Source organism: Cyprinodon variegatus, unplaced genomic scaffold (genome assembly GCF_000732505.1).
Source record: "Cyprinodon variegatus isolate N-32 unplaced genomic scaffold, C_variegatus-1.0 Scaffold273, whole genome shotgun sequence".
In the NCBI taxonomy this organism is placed as follows: Eukaryota; Metazoa; Chordata; class Actinopteri; order Cyprinodontiformes; family Cyprinodontidae; genus Cyprinodon; species Cyprinodon variegatus.
In genome coordinates, this window is record NW_015150726.1 from 834,677 (window position 1) to 857,600 (window position 22,924).

Sequence of the window (22,924 nt, forward strand, 5' to 3'; positions counted from 1 at the left end):
ATATACCTAAAATATCTTGTTGCAGTTCCCATTTTTACAAACAGGATAACATTACATACTGTCATACTTTAGAAAGGACTTTGTATCCAGAGGTGTGACCCCAGCAGCTGGATAACAGAAACTAAAGCAACTAATCCTCTTTTTACATTCTTTTCACATGCTAGTAATGGTGTCTATCCAACTGGTTTAGGGGCATGTTGGGGGGAGGAGGGGTTTGGTGGTGGTCAGTGTCATTTGCAGCATAAAACAAAGAACAAGCAGCTTCAGCCAATCAGGTTTAGAAGGAAACCTGCAGAGATGCAGGGAAACAGCTGTTGCAGCAGGCCTTAGTGAAACTGCTCCTCTGCTCTCTGAGTCCCCATGTGGCTCCTGTGACACATCATGCAAATCCAAATGATGCCTCCTTCTTTATAAGGGAAATTTCATTTAAACTCCTGCAGCCTGTGCAACATCACCGCATAGCACATATGTTAGATGTAGAGCCAAAGGAGTGAGATGTTAACACGGCCAAATGGAAATGAGCAAGTTCCTCCAAACTATAAAAACTATAGAGGGACAACATTTATTTAGATTAGTCATTTGAATACATGAGAGCATTTTAAGAAATACTGTAGCTCCCTGAAGATGTCGAATCAGATGACTTGAGGCAGTCCGCATGCACCAAAAATGCAAAAAGGCTTGTTATTACCTCTTACACTATAACTCTGCAACATCATCGCACATTTTCAGTCTCTATGGCAACTAAAAGCTTATTTTTGGTTGGTAGTTACCTGTCATTTTGTGTGGAATAAACAGTTTTCTGAGCCTTTCGGTAAAAACAGCATCCCTCCGCCGCCGCATCATACTTATTTAGATCTGTTAGTCTATTAATTGTATAATGAACAACATACGGATTATGATTCCTCCATATCTGTTTCAAACTGTAACTAATTACATTAGGACATTAGGTTTACTACAGTTCTTGAAATCCTTAGAAATGTTATATTTTGGAATTTTATTGTTTAAACGATTCAGAAACCAGTCAGTTAGTCAGTGCAGTATAATTTAGTCCAGGCCTAAGCTTCCATAAGTGAAATATTTGTTTCATTTTAAGATTGTGTTTTTGTTTTTTAGTATCTCTGTAATGACTGAGAACACAGGGACCCAGTATTCAATGCAAGACAGACAGTGGGATAACTTTAAAAGTGTTTATTTAAAAACGGGATCTGTGGATCTGCAGTGGCAGAGGTTAGGGTGTGATAGGCAGGAACCTCTAAAGGAAAGAAACACATGTTAGTGACTACAATAATCTGATGGAGGATGATTATGAATGTGTGAGTCACTAACCTGGTTTTACAGCTCAGTCCGTGCCCAAAGAACAAAGATGATATCAGCCGGTCGGCTGACAAGACGCAGCGGACGCTGCAAGAGAGATCCAGACACCGAATCTTTGAAGGAAACAGAACTGACAGGAGATCAGATCAGAACAGTTCAATTCACAGTAGAAGCCAACAGAATCCAAGGACAGGTCAGGCAAATAGATCAGACAGGGGCAGGCGGGCTCAAAGGTGTGAACACAGAAATGGGTCGGGATATGACAATCAGAACACTGTTAGAAATGCTAGAAAACTAACACCAAAGGCTCAAGAATAATCTGGCCCTGATGGCTGAGACCAAGCAGCTTAAATAGAGGCAGGAGCAGGTGGATCATATGAGCAGTTATTAGTAGAAACTGGGTAGAGTTAGACAGGTGAATGAAATGACCAATTAAGCCAGCGATCAGTGCCAAGATCGTGAGATTAGAGCTGCACCGATACAGTTTTTTTTCAATCCAATTCAATACCAATACGTTGAATCGACCAATATCCGATTCAACTCTTGAATGAATTAACCATATATCTTGCTATTTGACTGAAGGCTTTAATCTTGATATAGACAGTGTTATAAAAATGTAACAAACAAACACAGCTGCTTATTTATTAATAAATAGCAGTAAAATGAAAGAAATAATTCAGTTTAAACTGCACTGGATTGGATCTCCGATATCTGATCTCACAACAATATTGATCCAGCTAAATAGTCAGTTTGATCCAGGTATCGGATTGGTAAATCTCCATAAGGACCTATTAATTAACAGGCTTCTATTTTTGGGCAATAGTTGCATGCATTGGCCTATTCAGCAGCCATGCCATGATGCATTGTCGCTCCCTCTATTTGTAATATCGCTTTTAATAATCCACCCCACAAGACCACATCCCGGTGACCGGTTGGACTGATGTCAAAATATTCAACATCAGCCTTAAAGAACTTGTGGGGGTCAATCTCTAATCTAAAGCATATGCTGACTTTAGCATTGTTAGTGGGTGGCGATGTTGTCTGCAGGTTTTCCACAAGCATTAAACAGAGGTGCTTTTCTAACCAAATGTTGATAGGTAGACTAAAAAGTGGTCAGTCCCATTAAAACTAGTCAAGAGTGACTTCCTTACTTAAAAAGAGAGTCTTAAACATAGATACTACAAAATGTTGCACATAGAGCGAACCTCTAAATAAGGATAAGTGAGGCTCCTAATGATAATTATAAAAACATTATTTTTTTTACCTTTTTAAACAAATATTTGGATATATGGTATATTTTAGTGACCAGATTACAGACCAGATTTTTGGTCCAATAAACACAGATAGAAGGATAATGATGATTATGTTGAGGCAAACTATTCATGTGTCAGTTTGGCTCAGAGCTGCAGTAGGTCACGACTCCCTGACAGCTTCTCAGCTTCTCTCTGAGTCCAGATTGAAATTCTGTCCAACAAACTGACAACCAGCAGCAACATCACCACAGTTAGCAGCGGCCATGAATTCAAACTGCAAAGGGCTAATCAGGACCGACCTGGACTGCTGACATTAAGCTTTCACTGCTGATGTAGATTTTGTTTTTTAAGCTTTGGCAATGATATTGTATGGCTTAATGAGTGGAATACTCGTCTAATGCTAAAATCTTTCTATCACTATCCATTTTATTCCGACCCAAACAAATGAAACAGGTGGATGATTAAGTGGAAAAAGCTCAGCTTTGCTCATTTTCATTCCTCTGTTTGGCGGTGGGGTTTGCTATGCCACATAAGTGCGATCTAAAATCAAACAATTGGACCAGACTAGATATTCTAAGCTTTTTTTTTTTTTTTTTTAAGTCTTTCTGATGTACAAAAAATAGGCTGAAAATGGGCGAAGAAGCAGTGAAACTTCGACCCTGACAGACAATGTGGAGGGAATTTTATTCCATTATGATTTCAAACAAAAGAAACTGGTAATGAAGAAAATGCAATCCAGAAATTAAACTTTGAAAAATATTTTGATCAAATAAGGTTTTGAGAGAAAAGTTGCAGCTTTTGTAGATTTTATTTTCAGAGTGAAGGAGGTGAAGTCTTACAACAGGTCTGACTGCTCCAGTCTGCTGAGTTTGCATCTGGAAATATGAGGCAAATGCAGAATGTTGCTGAGTGGAGGGTTTGCAGGATCCCTCTTATCTTACTTTGCCCCTAAGGGAAACCTTCTCCTGTGATTTAGCACATGGTACAAACTTGGCTCTGACATCTTTCAGGTTGTGCTTTGGCGAGAGTTATTCCTGAATTTCTCCCTCCTAAAGGTTTGTGTCACCTTGAGTTTTTTGGGGTCAGAATGACTGCTGTTAAAATAAAAGCGCTTATTTTTGCCTTAAAGCTTTTTAATGATGTTCTTGGAGAGCAAATTCAACATCTTTCAAACAGCACCTTCAGTAAGTTTCGCCGAATCTGGCAGTTCCTCCCACACGCACATTCTGGTGGAGAGATCCTGAAGGGAAACGCCACAGGGAAGAAAAACACAGTTCTAAAGTGTTAACAGCCATGTTGGTGTGTATGAATTTGGCAAAATGAGAGGCGAGGTCAGGCCTCAACTGTCTCTAAATGATGGGTGCAGATTTAGATGGATTTTAAGACAAGATGGACAAGGGTTTAACTTTATGTTACCGTTTCCTCCTTTTCTCACTAAGCTCCTCCTCTTCTTTTATAAACAAAGTTCATAAAGAGAAATTATCTGAAATATTCTGAAAGCCTGGTTAGCGTTTGTGCATTTCTCCTGCAGGGTTACTATATATTGTTGGCCAGAAAAACAAAGGAGTTTTCCAGATAAAATCTGGCCTCTGAACACTTGAATGAACACAGAGATATTTCATTTCATCTGAGCCTGGAGGGCTGGAAGAATGAATATGTAATAAGATATTCTAGAGAAAAAGAAGGCGGCTATATTTACCTGAACGATTTCTTAAGCTACTAGTTTCATAACTTTGGCTAACCTTCGACATGAACTCACAAAAATATTTCATCCAAATTTTATGATTTATGTAATTTTACTACAAAACCAATCCCCCATACTTTAACATAAACATGCTAAATAAATCTTGCATATAGATAAAGTGTATCTATTCAAAATGCATACTTGTCATGTTTATGCAATTAGAAATAATAAAGTATATTTACTCAAAATTCATATTGATGAGTGTTTTTATTTCAAATACATAAAGTTTATTGTTTGAATTGCAGAAAGGAATCATACAATTCAAAAAATAAACTTTATGTATTTTATTAAACTAATGAAAATGCATCCTGTAAGGTTTATTTATTAGATTTGTGTTTAAATTATCTTAAAAAACATGGGAATTGACATGTAGTGATATAGCATGAATCTTAGAATGTGTTTGAAATGTTTTTGTGACTGTGGTGTGAAGATGATGGTTTACCCTTCACCTGCTTTATCACTGGTTCTAGCTTCCAAAACCATTTTAAAGCATTTACAGCTAATAACTCAGAATGCATGAAAAATTACACCGGTAAAATGTTCACCAATATAGAGTTAACATAGTTGGAAAGCTTAGATTCTCCACAACTCAACCACTTAGTTCATTTTAAGGACAAAGCGAGCACCAACGCACAATTAACACAATTAAAACAGGTATAACAAGTCAAAATGTAAACATGACAAAGCACAGCAAGCAAGCATGTCTTTATTTCTGCTGTTCAAAAATGACCTATTATTTTTGAGAAAAAAAAGAGGAACTTTGAGTCATGTTTGAACTGATGCAGCTTAGGCTGTGTTTTACTCACCAAATTTTCATGTATATATTCAGAAACTAGAAGGTGTTAGCCTTCAAACAAGATATAACACATGTAATATGGGCTTACAGTTCCTAAGTTATTTGCTTTTCCATTTGGGTTTGCAAAATAGGCGAGAATTTCCCAAAATGAGGTGGACGTTAGGAGTCTAGACTGTTTCACTGAAAGTTGAAACACTTTTATTTCCAATTGGGCTGAAATGATGAACTGTCATTAATCCATTATTCCAGCATCTAATATAGAGATGCGATCAAATTGTTCCTTTGAGTAACGAAACACACAATCTAAAGCTTACCATTTTTGCCATTTAAGACAAAACTCTACTAAAATATAAACATAAGAATCTATTCAATTTGAATTAGATATATATTTATATAAAATGGTATCATGCATTTTATATATATATATAATTTCTAGTATATTTAGCAACTTAAACAATTTCTTTGTAGATTTATCAATAAATGAAAAGAAAATAGCGCATCCTAATAATAATGATGAGAAAATAATAGTGCAGTCCTCATATTTACAGACTAGATTTGTAAGATCAAAGTATTTTGTTGATTACTTCTTATCGGTTATAAAACTGAAAGTTTTTTTATTACATTTGAAGTGATTAACATCTGTTTGAACTTGTCTTTCTTTAGTGTGATTCCCCCTTTTATAAAGAGGGTCTTTATTCCTGAGATCAGAGTTGTGTGACAGATTTTGGAGGGTTGGATTTTGCAAAGCTTTCATCGCTGCGCCTCTGCTTCCTTCAAAGAGTTCAACAGTTTACGCGTGCATTGTTCAGTTGTCCCTGACATAACATTGTACAGCTCTGTGTTCCTTTGGATCTTTGTGAAACGCTGATGAGCCTATTTGTTTAAAGAACCAAAAACCCTTTGATGGATGAATTTGATTTTGGTTTTTATTAGAAGCCTCTGCCTCCCTCGCTGAGCCTGCTCTGTCTAATAGCTGATAAATGTAATTAGGTTTCCATCAGAGGGAGGAATAATGATCGGCTGTGGCTCCACGTCTTGTGTGTTAGTGAGATAAAACTCCCTCTCAAATACTCGAGGTTCAGCCTTGAGTTGGATCGATAATCTCTCCTTGTCTTCTTCTGTTATAGTCGAGTGTTGTTGGTGGTGATGCTCTTATGTTGCTGAGTGGAAATTTTCTCCAACTTTTTAAAAGACTTGCTCTCATCTTTAGTTTTCAGTTGTTTTTTTTCCATATAAATGTTCTGAATTCGTTTTTGTTTTACTTTTGTTGTAAACAAAACATGTATTCCCAGATTTGTTGCATTTGCATTGTTACCAGTAGAGTCATGCATCATTGCAAACCCAAGCTTCTTTCCTTTTGTTGTGCAGAAGGACTCTGAGATAACTTCTCATAAAACTTTTGCTGGCTCCTCCACAAAGCAGATCTGCCTCTTCTGTCAAGCCAGCAGGTCTCAGCGATTCGTCTTTCTGTGTCCCCCTACAGGCTTCGAGTTGCTGTACCAGCCAGAAGTGGTGAGGCTCTACCTGTCTCTGCTGACCGAGAGCCAGAACTACAACACCCTGGAGGCAGCTGCAGGGGCTCTGCAGAACCTCAGCGCTGGACAGTGGACTGTAAGTCCTGGGCTGGGGAGGGTATGAAGAGAAGAAAATGACTTTTTGCTTAATTGCTCACTTTCTGCAAACTTTGACGTTGGCCTTTTAGTGGCTTGCATTTTACCGCTGGAAGCACCAATTAGGACTAAATGGATCCTGTTCTGCTTTAACGGAGGGCAGGAAGACTGCGGCTCAGAAAGCAGCAACAAAGTTAAGCTCAGTGTGAAACTAAAGGTGCTTTTAGTGTAAAGGTGACTGTTGGACAGCTGGTGGAGCAGCTTTAAGGAAAGGCAAAAGTTGGTTCATCAGAGAAAAAAAGCGATCTCCAAGGATCCTACTGTCTGCAAAAGTCTGGTTCTTTCCTTCCCTTCTTCCTCCTTTACTTTAAAGATATCTCCATATTTTCTCAGTGAGCTTCGGATTTAATGTAACTGACTAAAGAAATGCATTGCAAAAATAAAAAAAATATATCTTTTTTGAATATGAGCAGTGAAATAAAAATCCTCTGCCTATTGAGTTTGACTTTTGGCTCTGAAAAAAGGATAACAGCTTTTTTCTTTTCTTATTTCAAACTTAAATCATCTCATTCCATGGACAATTGTCCATTAAAAAAAATGACTTGCTTAGATTTTTGTGCGTTCATTTCTAAAAAAAGATCTAAACAGAATAAGTCAAATTTCAACACGAGAGACAATTAACCACCTTTGGATTTTTGTGGAGTTTTTGTAATAAAAGTGGAAACAACTTAACACCCATAACATCTTATAGTGAAATAAAAACCTTTTTTAGTTCTAACATTAGTCTGTTAAAAGGGAAAACATGAAGGAAAGGTGAAACCTTTAACCCTGCTGAAATCACATAATTAGATAACAGCTGTACACCACACTCATTACTCTTCAGTCACTCCAGTCAGTCGTGAAGCTGCTAAGAGGGTTGCTCTGCTCCCAGGCTGCAGGAAATTATCTACCGTATGTGGAAACGCTGGCCATCCAATGCCAGGTTACTCTAAGCACCTCAGGCAGCAGTCACCTGTGTTCCTCAGTAGACGGTCTACGTACACTCAGCTCACAGCCGCCTCTTCTCACCTGTGCAGCAACCTGCCTTTCATCGTTAGCAGCATCTTGTTTAATCAGAAATTTTTCTGGATTTTTAATCTTTGATTTCAGCCCCTTGTTCAGAGGCTTCCGATCATGATTGTTTTTTGTTTATGGATTCAGTGATGCTGTTTTTTTTAGATCTATTAGCAGAACAAAACATCTCCTGCTGACCGGTAAGAGAATATCAGAAGGTTTTTAACCCCACTGATTTCCTGATTTCCCTCCTTTTCCCAAGTTTTCCACAGATCACTACTGCCACCTGGTGGCTCAGACTGCCTCAGTTTCTCCCTAATTGTATCTCCTGGGGAAGCAGCTCTTAGAGGAGAGATCCTTTTATGTCAAAGCTGATGTTTCATGCTAAAGAAAATAAGAAGTAAAATGCAGTGATGTTAAAATACAGACAAATTAAAGCAAATGTCCATTCAGAGCCCCGCTGTGCAGCGAGCCCAGCAGCAGGAGGCGCTAATGAATGAATGATGGAGTGTTTGTGCTCACATATAGGACCAAATAGGAGAGAAAGTGAAAATTAAATTTCTCATACATGGTCTGTTTGCTTTCTTCCAGTGGTCCAACTACATCCGAGCCACGGTGCGGAAGGAGAAAGGTCTCCCCATCCTGGTGGAGCTGCTGCGTTCCGACTCTGACAAGGTGGTCCGAGCTGTGGCCATCGCTCTCCGCAACCTCTCCATTGACCGACGCAACAAGGATCTGATTGGTAAGAAGCATTCAACTACTGAACATTATATCTTAAGATATTTTTAATCATATAGAAGAATTAAAGACTTTGTATCCTAAAATACCCTTTCCCTTACAGGAAGCTACGCAATGCGGGACCTTGTCAGCAACCTGCCAAGTGGTCAGCAAAGACCAGCCAAGAACCTGGAGGAGGACACCGTGGTGGCCATCCTCAACACCATTCACGAGATTGTGACGGACAGCTCGGAAAACGCTCGCTCCCTCATCCAGGCCCAGGCCATCGAGAAGCTGGTCGCCATCAACAGGACGAGGTGCAGATTATCTGATGAAGGAACAACTGTTTCCTAAGTTTGGGGAGTTATATCAACACAAAGTAGTGTTTCGGTTTGGTTAAAGTCATAACTAAACAATAAAACGTTCTCTAATGGTATATTACTGTAACCTCCAGTGTGCCCCAAGGTTGTTTTCTCAGCCCTCTATTTGTTTTCTTTGCACTTGGTTCTTTGATAAATTATTATATAGCGTTTTTTTTTTTTACCATCCTTACACAGATAATTTAGAAATTTATCTGCCTGTGTCTCCAAACTCTTCTGACATACAGTCCATCCAAGCATTTCTTGAAGACATCAAATCAAAGTCATAGCTAAAAATAGTTTTATTCTTGACACATCAGCATGTTCTCTGCAGCCAAATAATCGTTTTGGGCTTCCACGCCTCTCCTCCTGCACCTAGGAAAATTTGTAACTACGAGGACGGATCTGCGCGGAAAACGTTGCGAGCGAGGAGCAGCAAGGGTTCGCAAATGTAAACATTTAGAGACATCCCGTGATTTAGCTAATATATATCACCACTATTATATGATTGTGGAAAAAACTCCAAGAAAGTTTTTCCACAACGTTCCTGGCTACTGCCACCTGGTGGCTCAGTCCTCCTCATTATCTCCTTAACTGTATCTCCTCGGGAATCAGCTCTTAGAGGAGGCTGCACAGACTTTAAACGCTGCAGACGCTGTGACAGCTCATTTTCCACCCAGAATGTCCGTGCGTCAATCCCAATGGGCCCTTAAACCTTTCTTTATGAACAATCCCAAAACTGAATTCCCTCATCCTTCCTAGGCAATCAAATGCAGCTCTGGACCAACCATCAACTATTGAATAAAAAGTTTAAGAGCTTTTTTCCAGCTCCCCCTGTTAGCTAAAGATAAATATTTAATCACTCTTTATTATCTTGGGTTCAAAATCCTGTAGTTTGTTTTCAACTATATTTAAATCTACATGATTGATTGATAGTTTGCTGACATTGGGTTTTATTTTAAACTATGGTGTACAGAGGATTGGAGAAAGAAACATTCACTTTTCTTCCACTTGAGAATAAAGCAGCTTCACATAAATGTCTTTTTCTGTAACGTGATCAAATATGTAAAATTAAAGAGGCATGAATTCTCTGCGTCGGATGTAGAAGATCACACACACCAGTCTGAGATGTGTGTTTTTTTTAGACCTTGTTTTCATTCTACTATAGCTAGGCTTTGAGAGCCGGTTGCATCATAAGGTTTTTATTAGTATTCATGGAGAATAGTGTAATATATCTCTACTAGTAAGAGTTTGCCTTTCAAATCCTGAAAAGTGTGAGCCTGCAGACATTTCTGCTCTCCACAAATTATTTAAAAGGCTTTTCCAGCTTGAGGCAGTGCTGTTGATGGAGCTCTAAATCTACAAGTTTAAAGACTGGAGGACTGACCCACCTCATGATGCTCTCTTATTTAAAGACCTATTATTGTGCTGGGGTGTATTGATTATGCTGACAGCTGCTAACTACCATGAATATACATCGTCCAGCCGCAGAGCAAATGGCTGCATAGCTGCTCAGCCTCATGGGTTAGCTTTTTTTGATGGGAATCATTCCCCCCCGCAAAACCACTTTTTAATTAATTCTGGAGCCTCAGAGGTAACTAATGAAAGGAAATTCATAACTCATCTGGTTATGAATTAAAAACAAAAGCGGAGCTTGAAGGCAGGCGTGGAGGCAGAGCCTTTGAATAAAGAGATTGATCGTCGGCGCGTCGATCCACCACAGCAGCTGTTACTGTCAGGGGGTTAGTTGGGCTTTCTTGCTCTAATTGCTCTTGTAAATTCCTCATTTATTCACCGTTTTTCATTCATCTTCTCTCCCCTCAGCCAATCAGCTCGTGAAACAAAGGCGGCATCACATGTACTGCAGACGGTTTGGAGCTACAAGGAGCTGAGGAACGCTTTGGCAAAAGACGGTTGGAACAAAAGCCACTTCCAGGTACAAAACTTTACTTTTTCACAAGTTAAACTTCCTGTTCTGATCTGGTCAATCAAACATTATGGAGCTTATCAGTGCTAAGCTGGGCTTCAGTCACCTCTTAAATATCTCTATAAATCTCAGTGGGTTTTATTATCGTTTTGGTTGGAACCACAAGGCCACAAATGATGCTACAGCAAAGCAAACAAAGTTGCCCAACATGTTAAATCACGGTGAAGACAGCTGTGGTAAAGATTGTCACCACAAACAAAAGCCTATTGTGTTTGTGTTTTGATGTGTATTTTCCAGCAATAAGTTGCAAAACACAAACCCGATGGCAACCTTCTGGTTCAGTTGCAGCCAGAAGCTCTCGTTCACATTCCACTGCTTATAAAGACACACCTGCTTGTGGAGCGAGGCAGTCTGGGCATGCAGAGGTGTAACCACCTTTAGACCTGATATCACCACTAAGCTGTCAGTTCTGTTGAAACTGGCTAAGAGGAACAAAGGCAAACATTTTTCACATCCAGAGAAAAATCCTGAATTTTTTTTGACATTTTGAGAGAGAAGAAAAAAGTTGTGAGAGAAATCTATTTTTTAAAGAAAAAGTTTTCTCTCTGTAAAAAATAAAATAAAAATAACAATATTTGAGAGTAAAAAAAAATTTTTGAGCGAACTTTCCACTCAGGAAATCTTTTTTCCAAATTTCAATTTCTCTTTTTTTTTTTTCCTAAAACTTTTTCTTCAGTCTTAAATAATATCAGTTGGTGTGAAAATGTGGTTTCTCCAATAAATTTATTGTACTTTCAAATTTATTCTCTCCTTTCAGATCTTTTTTTTTTTTTTTTCGGATTGAATAAAATCATAAAAATAACTCCATAGTAGGCTGGTATATTTTAGGTGACAGGCTTTAAAACAAGTGATGCATTATTCAGGCTTCAGTACTGAGACCCGATTCTGATGTTCACCAAGGCCCATTCCGTTTTTCAAGAGTGAGACCTAAAAAAAATCTCTCTTTAAGTTCTGTGATTCATGTGGCTGTGAGTCCAACAAGGAATTAAAAGATCAGAATTTTTTTTTTTTTTTTACTAAACACAAAAGAAGCGGATTACAGAAGAATCTTTTATTTAGGAGCTTTAATTTCAGGATCCAGCTTAATCAGGGCAAAAATAATATATACCTTAAATCTCCAATCAGAGTTGATGGAAGATTCTGATCTCTGGCTGCCTCTGACCTTTGAGTCTCTAACTGCGCTGTTCACCAGCAATATATTTAAGGTGTTCACTCTCCTTGATGCCACCACCTGATCTAGATCTTTGTAATCTAGATTCTTAGTTTGTGTGTGAGTTTCTATGAGGTTGTTTAATAGGACTGAATTCATATATAAATGATGAATTTATAAATATTCATAAATATGAATTCATAAACTAATGAGAACTACGTCCCCAGAAGCTTTATTATGTATTAACGCATTTTCAGCGTTGAATAAAATGCCCTTTATTGGAGCTGCAGAGTTAACAGATCCAGGTTATATTATGCTACTTGCTTTATCTTTTTGCTCAGCCCACTGTGACGGCCACCCCTAAAACCACCAAGAATGGAAAACCAGGTTATGACGACACCACCCTGCCGCTGATGGAGAAGAACCAAGGTCAGTCAGAATGTGTGTGTGTGTGTACCGGTCTAGCCCTTACAGTGAGGACCATTTTTTCCAATTTCACCATCAAGTTGAGGACCAGTTGTTGCAAAGTGAGGACATTTTGCTGGTCCTCACATGCTATTTTGCTAATAGTTAAGTTCCGGGCTAAGGTATCAGTTGTTTAGGAGTAGGGTTAGGGTGAGGTATGCATTGGTAATGGTTAGGTTTAAGGTTATTTTTAGGGTTATGGGATAGAAAGGGTTTAAAATGACTGAAAATCAATTGAAGTCAATGGGAGTCATCACATGGTGCTCACTACAATGGAGTAGGTGTGTGTTTGTATGTGAGTGCTCCTGGGTTTCAGGCTGGTTTCAACATCTTCAAGAAATAACCCCTTCTAAAGAAAAATCTACATATCAAAACTGAACCCCTTTTCTGGTAATTATAGAAAATCTCCAACACACTTTAAAAAAGTGAGTTTATTCTCAACAACATTTATAAGTTCAATCATCCTGTAAAACTAAACTTAGAATGTTGATTTCTCTTTATTACCTTAAATTTAGTTATTTTTTCTTAAAATATGGTGAAAGTAATCAGTGTTGCTATATGCAGAAAAACATCAACTTATGAAAACTGTGAACATGGCAGGAATGCAAAAACAAAACCACACCCTTTCCAAAGGTGTGTCCTTTCTGTCGCCATCTTTATTGGCTTTCAAAACATCTTCCAGATGTTATGAACGTTGGAGGCTTTAATATTATCCGTGTTCACAGTATTCCAACAAAAAGCATTGGATCTTTTAGCTTAAATTGGACAAAGGTCATCCATTTTCTTACCTACACCAGTCAAAGTGCATTTATCTTAAATGGACAGGGAAGGAATTATCTAGGATATAAGTTACTACTGTAAGTCAAACTACAGATGATCAGAGAAGGCAGTCTGAGTCTAACATCGGGCATTTTATTATAAGTCTAATACATGTTTAACAACTGAGTCAGATGTAGTAGGTCAGTAAAATAACATGTTTCATCAGTTGTTTTCTCCTTCACTGAGCATTGAGCTGTTCCAAATTGAGTTTCTGTGGATCAGAGTCGATTAACTGCTGCAATGTTCTGGCAACACACACAACTTGATCATGATCTTCTACTCATAGGGCTAAAGCTCAGTTATTGCTCCTTCTCTGATGCTGTTTAATGCAGAGCAGTTTGTAAGGCTGTTTGTTCTCTGCTTTAATAAAACTTTATCATATTTCCGTTAGGTTTTGTTTCACCTTGAGCAAATAAAAACCTATAAAAAAATATGTCAGGTCAGCATACTCTGTCAGACCAGCATACCCATAGTCAATACGCAGGCGCAAGACGTCATATTTGCATATGTGTGACGCTATAAGTGGTAGGAAGTCTACTAGGCTACTTTATTCATGCGTGATATGATAAACAAAAAGTTGTAGTTGAAGTTAAACACACAAACTTACCAGAAAAGCTTACAGGAAGTCAATTAGGCTAGTTCATAATGCGTGATCTAATAAGTAAAAAGTTTAGTCCGAGGTAAACAGAATTTAAAGTTGTAGGGAAGTCATATTTAAATTTCAAATCATTCTGGCTTAAACATGTATATAAATGTACTCTTTATCAGACCATATTATCCCAAAAGTTAGAAAATTTCTATTTTTAAAAAATCCTGCCTTAAAATCAGTGGTTTTTTTCTCCTTATCTTATGCAGGCCAGTTAATTATGCGTCAGCTTGTACACCTAAATTCGGCCAATCATATATCAGCGATAATCTGTCAATCAAATGTTTTCGGTCATAACATCTTGATTCATATGTTGCAGCTAATATACGCAACGGTTGAAATAAGAAATAAGAATCATTTCCTTTCCCATTGAGTTCCGTCCCAGTGTTCACGGGGATGGACGTCTGTGTCTTCAGCAGGCGTAGAGCTAACAGAACTGGCGGCGTTGCGAGAAAAGGGCTCAAACATGTACGGCTGGAAGCCTTCTACACCAAACCAAGCTTCTGCCGCCCTGGCGTCCTCTTCCACAACAACTTCGTCCCCGCTTTCCTCCTCTAAATAAAAAATGTGTGACGGAGGAGACTCATCCACAACCTCTGACACAAAACTCTCCTCCTCTTGCCAGGTGCCAGAATCTGGATCATGTTTTGATTGAAGGAGTTGGATCAGAACTTCTTCGCTTATGAAATCTGTATTTTAAAAAGTTTTTTTTTTAATTATATCATTTGATTTTCACATTTTTTGTTGGCTAACTGATTTTCTGCAAAAAGAAAACCAGTAAAGTCTTAGAGAACAGCTCTGCCCCAAAATAGCAATAGAAACTGTAAGTAACTAATCCTTGAGGCTAACTGAAAGATAATCATCCTTTAATTCTGAATTACTTAAACAGCACAACAGCAGATTACCATCCTGGATGTTGGCAGTTTGCGGTTTCTCTCATCACGCTCGGTTTCCTGTTCTCTGATCTGGGCCCAAACATCATTACCCTGGAAACCATTTTGTCTCTGCGGCTCTGTTTTTTTCTATTTTAGCTTCAGTCAAAATTACACAACTTATTTTCAGGCAGCATGTGTCTGAAAAGTGTAAATTCCTGCAACGAGTGTCTGGTGATGAGACACTTCTGGACCAGCTGAGTCCAGGTGCAGCAAGAGCCAGAGTTATTAAAAATATCCATACTCTCTCTGACTATGAAAGTAATCTATTCCTTCATACAGTGTATCCAGATACACACATTTTTCAATGTTGTTTGCCTTTTTTGCTACTGTTTATTTTAGATTTCTGGATTATTTACTCATTAAAACAATAATCCTTCGGGAACATTAACATATCATCATTTTATTTACACTTATAAAAGGTATGTTTTTTACATTAATGAAAAGATTTTTATCTTTTTTTTCCCCCATGGTATTGAAATTCGAAAATATCAAGTTTGAATTTTTAGTAACCCTGAGATCACCCTAAGCCAAGCTGCGTTGTCCTCTGATATTAAAAATCGCTTTCTTTCTGCGAATTGCTCTCCAGTTTCCTGTACTGTATTGTTTGATCTGACATCTCTCTTTATTAGATCTGCATCGGGTCAAATAGTTTGAGGTTCCTGAAAATTTGACCTGTTTAGGACTCTGATCTCAGTGGACAGATAATTAAACCAATGTTTTTTTTAGCTGTGTATCTTGAAGCGAAAGGGAAGACATTCCTACTTGTTTCTGCTAATCTACAAAGAACATTGGTCAAAGTAAAACTAGTAGGTCATAATCCAACAGATTTATGCAGTAAAGTATTTTGGAAGAAATTCAAGACAGCTGCTATACACATCTTTGAGCTAAAAGGATGCAATCAGACTTTTTCGTCTCCATGATGTCTAACTTCAGTCAATTAAAGAAAACAGTTTAGAAATTAGCCTCAACTGGAGCTTCTTCTCTAAAAAAAAGAAAAGAGTTGTTCTTTAACAATAACTTTGTGCAGCTAGCGAAACAAAACATCAGTCACTGAATATGCTTCCATTATCGGTTTTAATGCCATTTTGAAGAAGAGCTTTTAGAAGAGCTTAATGGAAGCAGCAACATTTGAATCCACTTGTTAAGTTTCACAAAAAGTTTTTCTTTACAGTCCGATGAGCTGGTTTGTGAATAGAAGGAAATATGTTCAAGATAAGATGGAAATAGTTCTGACAGATGAATATTTACCGTACATGACTGTTTTAAAATCAAATCTCTTTCTACCCATCCGAATGGTGCATACCATCACTAATGCTATAAATAAGTACAACTTGTTGGATGGCAACATTTATTAAAGCGTTGCTCAATAACTGAGCTATGGTCTGTCTTGGCTTGCTAACTCTACTTCCTGTTTAATAGAGCAAAGTGTAACCTAAACATTTGATGCTTTGCATCACCTGGTTGACTTAAAACGCACCTAATGTTCTTTTTTCAACATTTTTTCAAGTTAGCTCAAAGTGAAACACGGCTTCCGAGTGTTTTCCTCAGAAAATGTGCATCCCTGCCTTAACTGGTAGTTAAAAAAAAGGTTGCAGAGATTTCCAAATCCTGCTTGTTCCATTAAATAAGTAAAAACCAGAGCAGCTTCGCTGCCTTCCTGTTATCTACTAACGATCCTGCTCTCTCAGACTGTTCTTGTAATTTTCTATACTTTCTTTTAAATGATCTCATAAGTATGCCTTCCAATTAAAAAAAAAAACAGATTTTTAAAGCTCCCTTTAGTTAATAACCTCCAGTTGGAAGAACTTTAGTGGATCAGGGTGCCACAGAAACACAACATGTTCACTGATCACAATTTATCGGGATGAAAATCAGTCAAAGGGTATTTCTCAATGCATCTCTAGAAAAGTTGGATTGTTTTTACAATATTTTATTGAATTGTTCACAGGAATAATAGAACGTTAAAAATATTTAAGCCTAAATATTCTGTGTGTTTCCAGACACAGTTATTTAATGACACTTTAATAACTGTAAGTCTAAGTAATCATGTTTATGTTCCCAAAACATTCCCAACATTCCCATCTCGTAAAAGGAAAAACTTTCTCTTTGTGTCTTGGAAATCTTAAACCACTGATCCCAGTCAAAGGAATGAGCTGACCACAGTCCTCTGATCTCATTAGATGGTTACTCCACCATTGACCAGAGGGACAAGGACTGCAAATACAAAACAGACGACGGCTCTGCGGACCTGACAGAACGGGAACCATTGAAGGTAAAGCTAATCCTCCTGTGATCTCATCTGGTTCAGGGGCCAAAGACAGAACTGATTTCATGTGGAAACATCATTCCTTGTCCTCTCCCCTCCCCACTCCTTCTGTGGTGGTCCTCATTAGAAGCTCTTAATTCTATCGACTCTCTAAACAGGCTGGAAGTTGTCGTCCTCGGTTAATGTTGCCCCCACAGCTCAGCGCTGCGGACACCCTCAGATCTTTGAGCCACCAGTTAATTGCCTGTAAGCTTTTGGAGTCCATAAAGCAATTAATCTGTGTCTGATTAAAAGAACCGCCAACGAACACACTTCCTGGAGATGAGCCTTGTTACAGAAATGAGCGCGCTGCCGAACTGTCAAGAGGTCGTCTACTGATTATGCAGCAAGAGCTTGTTTATTGTCAAGCAGAGTGAGAAGATTATGGCCTCGGAGGATGGCCGACATGTCGGATGACTTTCAAGTACTTTTTGGCTGTTTGGTTTTCATCTAGTTGATGGATGAGATCAGCCTTGTGGGAAAATAAAAAGTCTGGCTGCATCAGTGTGTGTTTACATAAACTGAGGGTTATCTTTCTACTTCTAAAGGTCTTTTTAAGGTAATATTAGAAGTTGGTTAAATGTGTTTGGTGAAAAAAAAAAGCCATGAATTGCTTTATTGACGGCTTACGCTCATTGATACTAATGTGAGATGTTTCAGATTAACAGACTTAAGACAGCACAGCTTCTTCTGTTCAGCTTTAAAACACTTGCAGCACTAAAAAAATGAGAGTATTAACTTCCTTCTCAGCTTGTTTTCATTTTAAACATGATCTGTTTAAACCTCACTGCATGATATTAGGGTTCTTTATCAGATTGTGCACAGCAGCGTCTGACTGTAATGTAAAAACTCTGAGAAAATGGAAGCTTCTTCACTAAAATAAACTATCCCGACAAAAATGGCTGCATAAATAAAAAGCAATCCTGGTTTCTGCTGTGAGTTGCTGTGTTGTATTCACGTGAGGAGGATATTTTACTGTAGAAGCGATGGTGTTTTTGTTAGGATAGGTGAAGGTCGGTGAATCTGTGGTGTGTGGTCTCTATGGGTGGAGAGCGGATGTGTTTGTGTTGTAAAGCGAAAAACAAAAATGTAGAGATGAGTTAGTTTGTAGTAAATAATCAAGGATCCCACCTGGACTTCAGGTGTCTAATCAGTGTTAAAGAACCAAAGGTGAGACCAGCCTGTCCACATAAGGAGAAGAACCTGTCAGAACTTGGAGAACAGAGCGTATCTGAACCCAGTGGTCCTTCATTTGGCATCCCTCTCATCTATTTTTAGTAGCACATAGAGCACAGAGACCAGGTTTTAGCATATTTAGAGAGGCTTTTATCATTCATTTGGGTTTTTAATGATGCATCTGAACTGTTCAGAATGGAATTTAACTGAAGCCAGAATCAGAATTTATTTTTAATAACCCAATCTATTATAATTATACAGAAAGGATTCAAAATGTTGAATTCATACAGTCCATCTAATATCTGATTAATCTTCCTTTGTCAAGTTTTCAACAGAGAACAACGAAAGATTTTTTTTGGGGCAATCCTGCCTTTTTTTAACCTCTTTTTTATCAGAATTAGTAAAACTAACTTTGCTGATTGCTTTCATGATAGGAAGCAGGCTTTTTAGAGCAGCTTTACCTGCTCTGTCAACAGGACGATTGTGCTTCTGGAAAAAAGCCGTTTATCAGGTAGCTGGTCCTTGTTTGTCCTTAATTCTCCGGCAGCCCGTAGCATAATACGACCAGCACCATGTTTGACAGTTGGAACAGAGATGAGCTTTAGCTTGACTCATCAGTAATTAGGTTACTGTTCAAATTCACAATAACCAGCCGGGATTCAATCTTTTATTTATGATGATGGAGGTATTTTTTTTAGTTTTATGATTCCTCTCAGGAAGCATCCTTCGGGTTTGGCTGAAGAGGACTCTGTTACCGTAAAGCCAGGGCAGCTGTGCAGGTCTCTGAGGATTACTGTGAAGCTCTATGTTCTCCTGATCCGTGACCTGCTTTGAATGCAGCTTCTCTCCTTTGATTTGCATGCTTTGTTTTGCTGATTTCTGATATCTCTGACTTCTTTCCAAAGCCTTCCTTGTGCCAGGAATCTAACTTTTGCTTTTTTATTCATGGATGCGATGCATGTCTGGTTTTTTTAAGCCTTTGTGTAAAATGTACTGACCTCTTTGTTTTACTGTGTTTTCTTTTTTTGTTTTGTTTGTTCCTAACCCAACCTCCCTTGGCTACAGAATGACACAAATAGGAAACACTATATCAGGAGTAACAGGCCTGCGGTCAGTCTGGTGGACGCTTGTGATGTTAAGCCTCAGCCTGTTGACTCCTGGGTCTAAGTGCATGCATGGTAGGTTCCTGAAATGAATCAAAAGCAAACCAAATTGCTACCCTCAACTTTGAGTCCTGAATCATTTCCATCCTCCCCAGTTGATCATATCACCTTTTCTCCCCCTTCTCACTGCATCATGTAGATCATTACATTTCTGTCCCTGATTGGTCGGCCCGCTGAAACAGACCCTATTTCTGTTTGATGCATTAGGTTAAAAAAATAAAATAAGAAAAATAAAAGAAATAAAAGCTAAAAAGCAGAAGTTATTTTGTAAAACTCTAAACCTGCGACCATACAGTTTGTAAATATGCTGTTGGATTTTCTCCTCTGTGTCACACATGGAGCATTGACAGGAATTTGGTCTCTGTTTACAATTCCACTCCGCCCCCCTCGTTCAAATGTACGCCCAACGCCTTCCTCTCTGCTTCCCCCCTGATGCCCGACAACCTTTGAAGGAATGGGTTTGCAAAATGATAGAATGGGGAGTCATTCTTTTTTTTTTTTTGAAGAGATCCTCCAGGGACTCAGGTGGCCCTTAATGAAAACCTCCAGGGAGGAAGATAAAGATATGCACAGGAAGTCCTCCTATTTGCATTCCTCACACATTTTTTTCTTGGCTAAAATATTCAAAGTGTTGCAGAATGGGTTTCTCAAGGTCGCCAGTCAATCAGGGTTAATCTCTGTCTCTCTCATTGTTTTCTCCTCAGCATGTTTCTCTCTCTTCCTCCTCATCCCTGCTGTTGTCCTCTGCTCCTGCCTTTCTGATCCCCGCCCTCTTGTCTAAGTCATCTTTTGAGAAAACATTCTCTAATATTCATACATTGGGTTAATCATCGTAGCTCACATAGTAATCCTTTAGAAAAATAACCACAACTGTAGGTAAGTTATGTTCATTTCATCCGGACCATCCTGCATCTGTTCGGCCATCTTTGGCCTCCAGCTGCCATCCGTCTGAAGCAATAACTGTAACGGCTTTTAAAGGGCATGCACCAACATTTCAATGGCAATCAGCTCATTGCTGGCTACTGTACAGTTGTATTCATTTCAATGATTCAAACTGAAATATATGGGGGATAAATGTGACAAGAAAAAAGAGTGAATGCAAGGTAGCAGAGAACAAAGATGAAAGGTGAGACAGAGTGATGGGTATATATACAGAGGTAGAGCATCATTGCATAACACAATGGCTGCACTATAAAAAAAAAAAAAGAAGTGGAAGAAAAGTTCCCAGCTAGACTGATGAAAAACAAACAGGAAATATACAACACTGCAAAAAAAATAAAATCTAAATAAGTCATTTTTTCTTAAAATCAGTGCATTTTTTCTTGAAATAAGGATTGAAGTGAGACACTTTGCCAATGGAACAAGACAATTTACACTTTAAACAAGAAAAAACAATTGCATTGTCTTATTTCAAGTGCATAATATCTAGATAGCTTATTTTAAGAGTAAAAATACTAATTCCATTGGCAAATCATCTTATTAACCTGCTCAAATTAAGGGTAAATACATTTAATTTAAGACATTTTTACTCATTTTGAGATCGTTTTTGCAGTGAAGGCCAGGAATCTACACTGGAAAAACAATCTAGAAATAAGTAAAAAAAAATTTAAATTAAGTGTATTTAACCTTAATTTGAGTAGGTAAATGCGATACTTTGCCAATGGAATGGGTATTTTTACTCTAAAAATAAGATAATTAGATAATATGCACTTGAAATAAGACAATGCAATTATGTTTTCTTATTTTAAGTGTAAATTGTCTTGTTCCATTGGCAAAATGTCTATTTTACCTCCTCAATTCAAGAACAAATGCACTTATTTTAAGAAAAAATTAATAATCTAGATTCCGATTTTTTCCAGTGAAAAGCCCATTTCGCTGAAAGCTAAGATACGCTAGGCTGTCTAGCTCTATGTTATCTACAGTTCTCAGTTTGCAACATATGAGTGAATCAACACTGAAACATAGTTTGACAGAAATACACAATCCACTTTGAAGCCTTTCTCACCAAAACTAGACATACTTCAAGTTCATACTAAGTATATATCAAACGTTCACCAAGCTCTTTGATGCTAGTATAATATATGGTTACTAAAACATATTTTATGTCACTAAATTGGCCAACTTGAAGTGTACTTTGTACTATACTTAAAGTATTCCTCGAGGTATACTTTCATTTACTTTTAATACACTTCCAGGTTTACTTATAGTTTATAAAAGTTTAATTTGAAGTTTCCTGAAATTAACCTTTTTAATTTTCTAAATTATACACTATTACTATGATTACATTGTCTTGTTCTGTTAAATATGAAATCTTTCTTTTGCCGTTTGATCCGAGACACTATTGCGTTTCCATTACCCATCAAATAGCAGAGATTGGAATAATGAAAATAAATAGTTTCTGGGGGACAGTCTGAAGCTGTTTGTATAAAAGGCAGCAGCAAACATAATAATGATGCAGCAAACAGTGTATGATTGGTCAATACTTTGGCATTTCAGTCGTTTGAACCAGACCACAGAGCGACATAGTTCAAAATATTATTTCAACATTGCTTCATTGGCTGGTATTGGATGATCCTTTGATTGTTGGCCCACCATAAATCATCGACTATACCCAAAAATCAACCTTTCTGACCATCATTCAACATTGAATAAACATCTTTTGCTGTCTGGGTTTTCACACACGTTGGGGTAATTTGATGCAGGATGATTGGAAGTAAAAATTCTATGGAGCGATTTTTCTTTTTTTTTTTTTTTTTTGCAATTGAAGTTGAAAAAAAGAAATGCAATCCAGGAATGAAAATTTTTAAACCTTTTTAATAAAAAACTGCTTTTGGAGTAACTTTGCAGTTTTTCTGCAGATCTTGTTTTTCTTTTTTTTTTTCTTTTTTTTTTTTACAGATTTCATATTTTCATTTTTTTTCTTCTAAATATTCTTTTTCAAATTGATATTTATGGATGGCCTTCTTTCTTAGTTATGTTTCATAGATTATGTGAGCAGCGAAGACGCATTTCTATTGGTCTGGGTTGATGTTAGAAAGATTTTTATTAGTTAACATGTGGATCAGGAGTCCATATTTGTACTGGGTTTGAATTACAGTAGAACTAATTGAAAATATAAAATCTATTAAAGAAATTTAAAGTTATGAAGTTATAAGGTTATGAAAATGAAACAAAACTCTAAGAGAAATGGCTAAGTTACTCTCAAAAACAGTTATTATTTAATTATTTTCAATTTCAATTTACAAAATGTGTTCTTTGATTGCAACAATAATGAAAAAAAATCCACTCCATAAAATACTGACAAATTAAAACACTGCAAACAAGTGAAATTAAATAAGTAATTTTTTCTTCAAATAAGTGTATTTTATCTTGAATTGAAGAGGTAAGTGAGACACTTTGTCAATGAAACAAGAAGATTTACATTTAAAATAG

The 22,924-nt window shown here is 37.5% G+C and overlaps 1 protein-coding gene across 10 annotated transcripts in view; it reads left to right on the plus strand.

The window, feature by feature from the left end:
* The window catches only part of arvcf (armadillo repeat gene deleted in velocardiofacial syndrome), a 356,942-nt gene that overhangs the window by 330,117 nt on the left and 3,901 nt on the right, over window positions 1–22,924 (plus strand). For 9 of the 10 annotated variants that reach the window (XM_015383025.1, XM_015383016.1, XM_015383017.1 and 6 more), the window contains 7 exons: window positions 6,591–6,718; window positions 8,362–8,512; window positions 8,612–8,804; window positions 10,671–10,782; window positions 12,325–12,412; window positions 17,029–17,120; window positions 19,395–19,507. In XM_015383025.1, the coding sequence (XP_015238511.1) occupies window positions 6,591–6,718; window positions 8,362–8,512; window positions 8,612–8,804; window positions 10,671–10,782; window positions 12,325–12,412; window positions 17,029–17,120; window positions 19,395–19,496 (866 nt within the window). In that variant the 3' untranslated portion in view covers window positions 19,497–19,507. The remainder of the gene's footprint in view (window positions 1–6,590; window positions 6,719–8,361; window positions 8,513–8,611; window positions 8,805–10,670; window positions 10,783–12,324; window positions 12,413–17,028; window positions 17,121–19,394; window positions 19,508–22,924) is intronic. The other variant, XM_015383020.1, reaches the window with a different exon arrangement.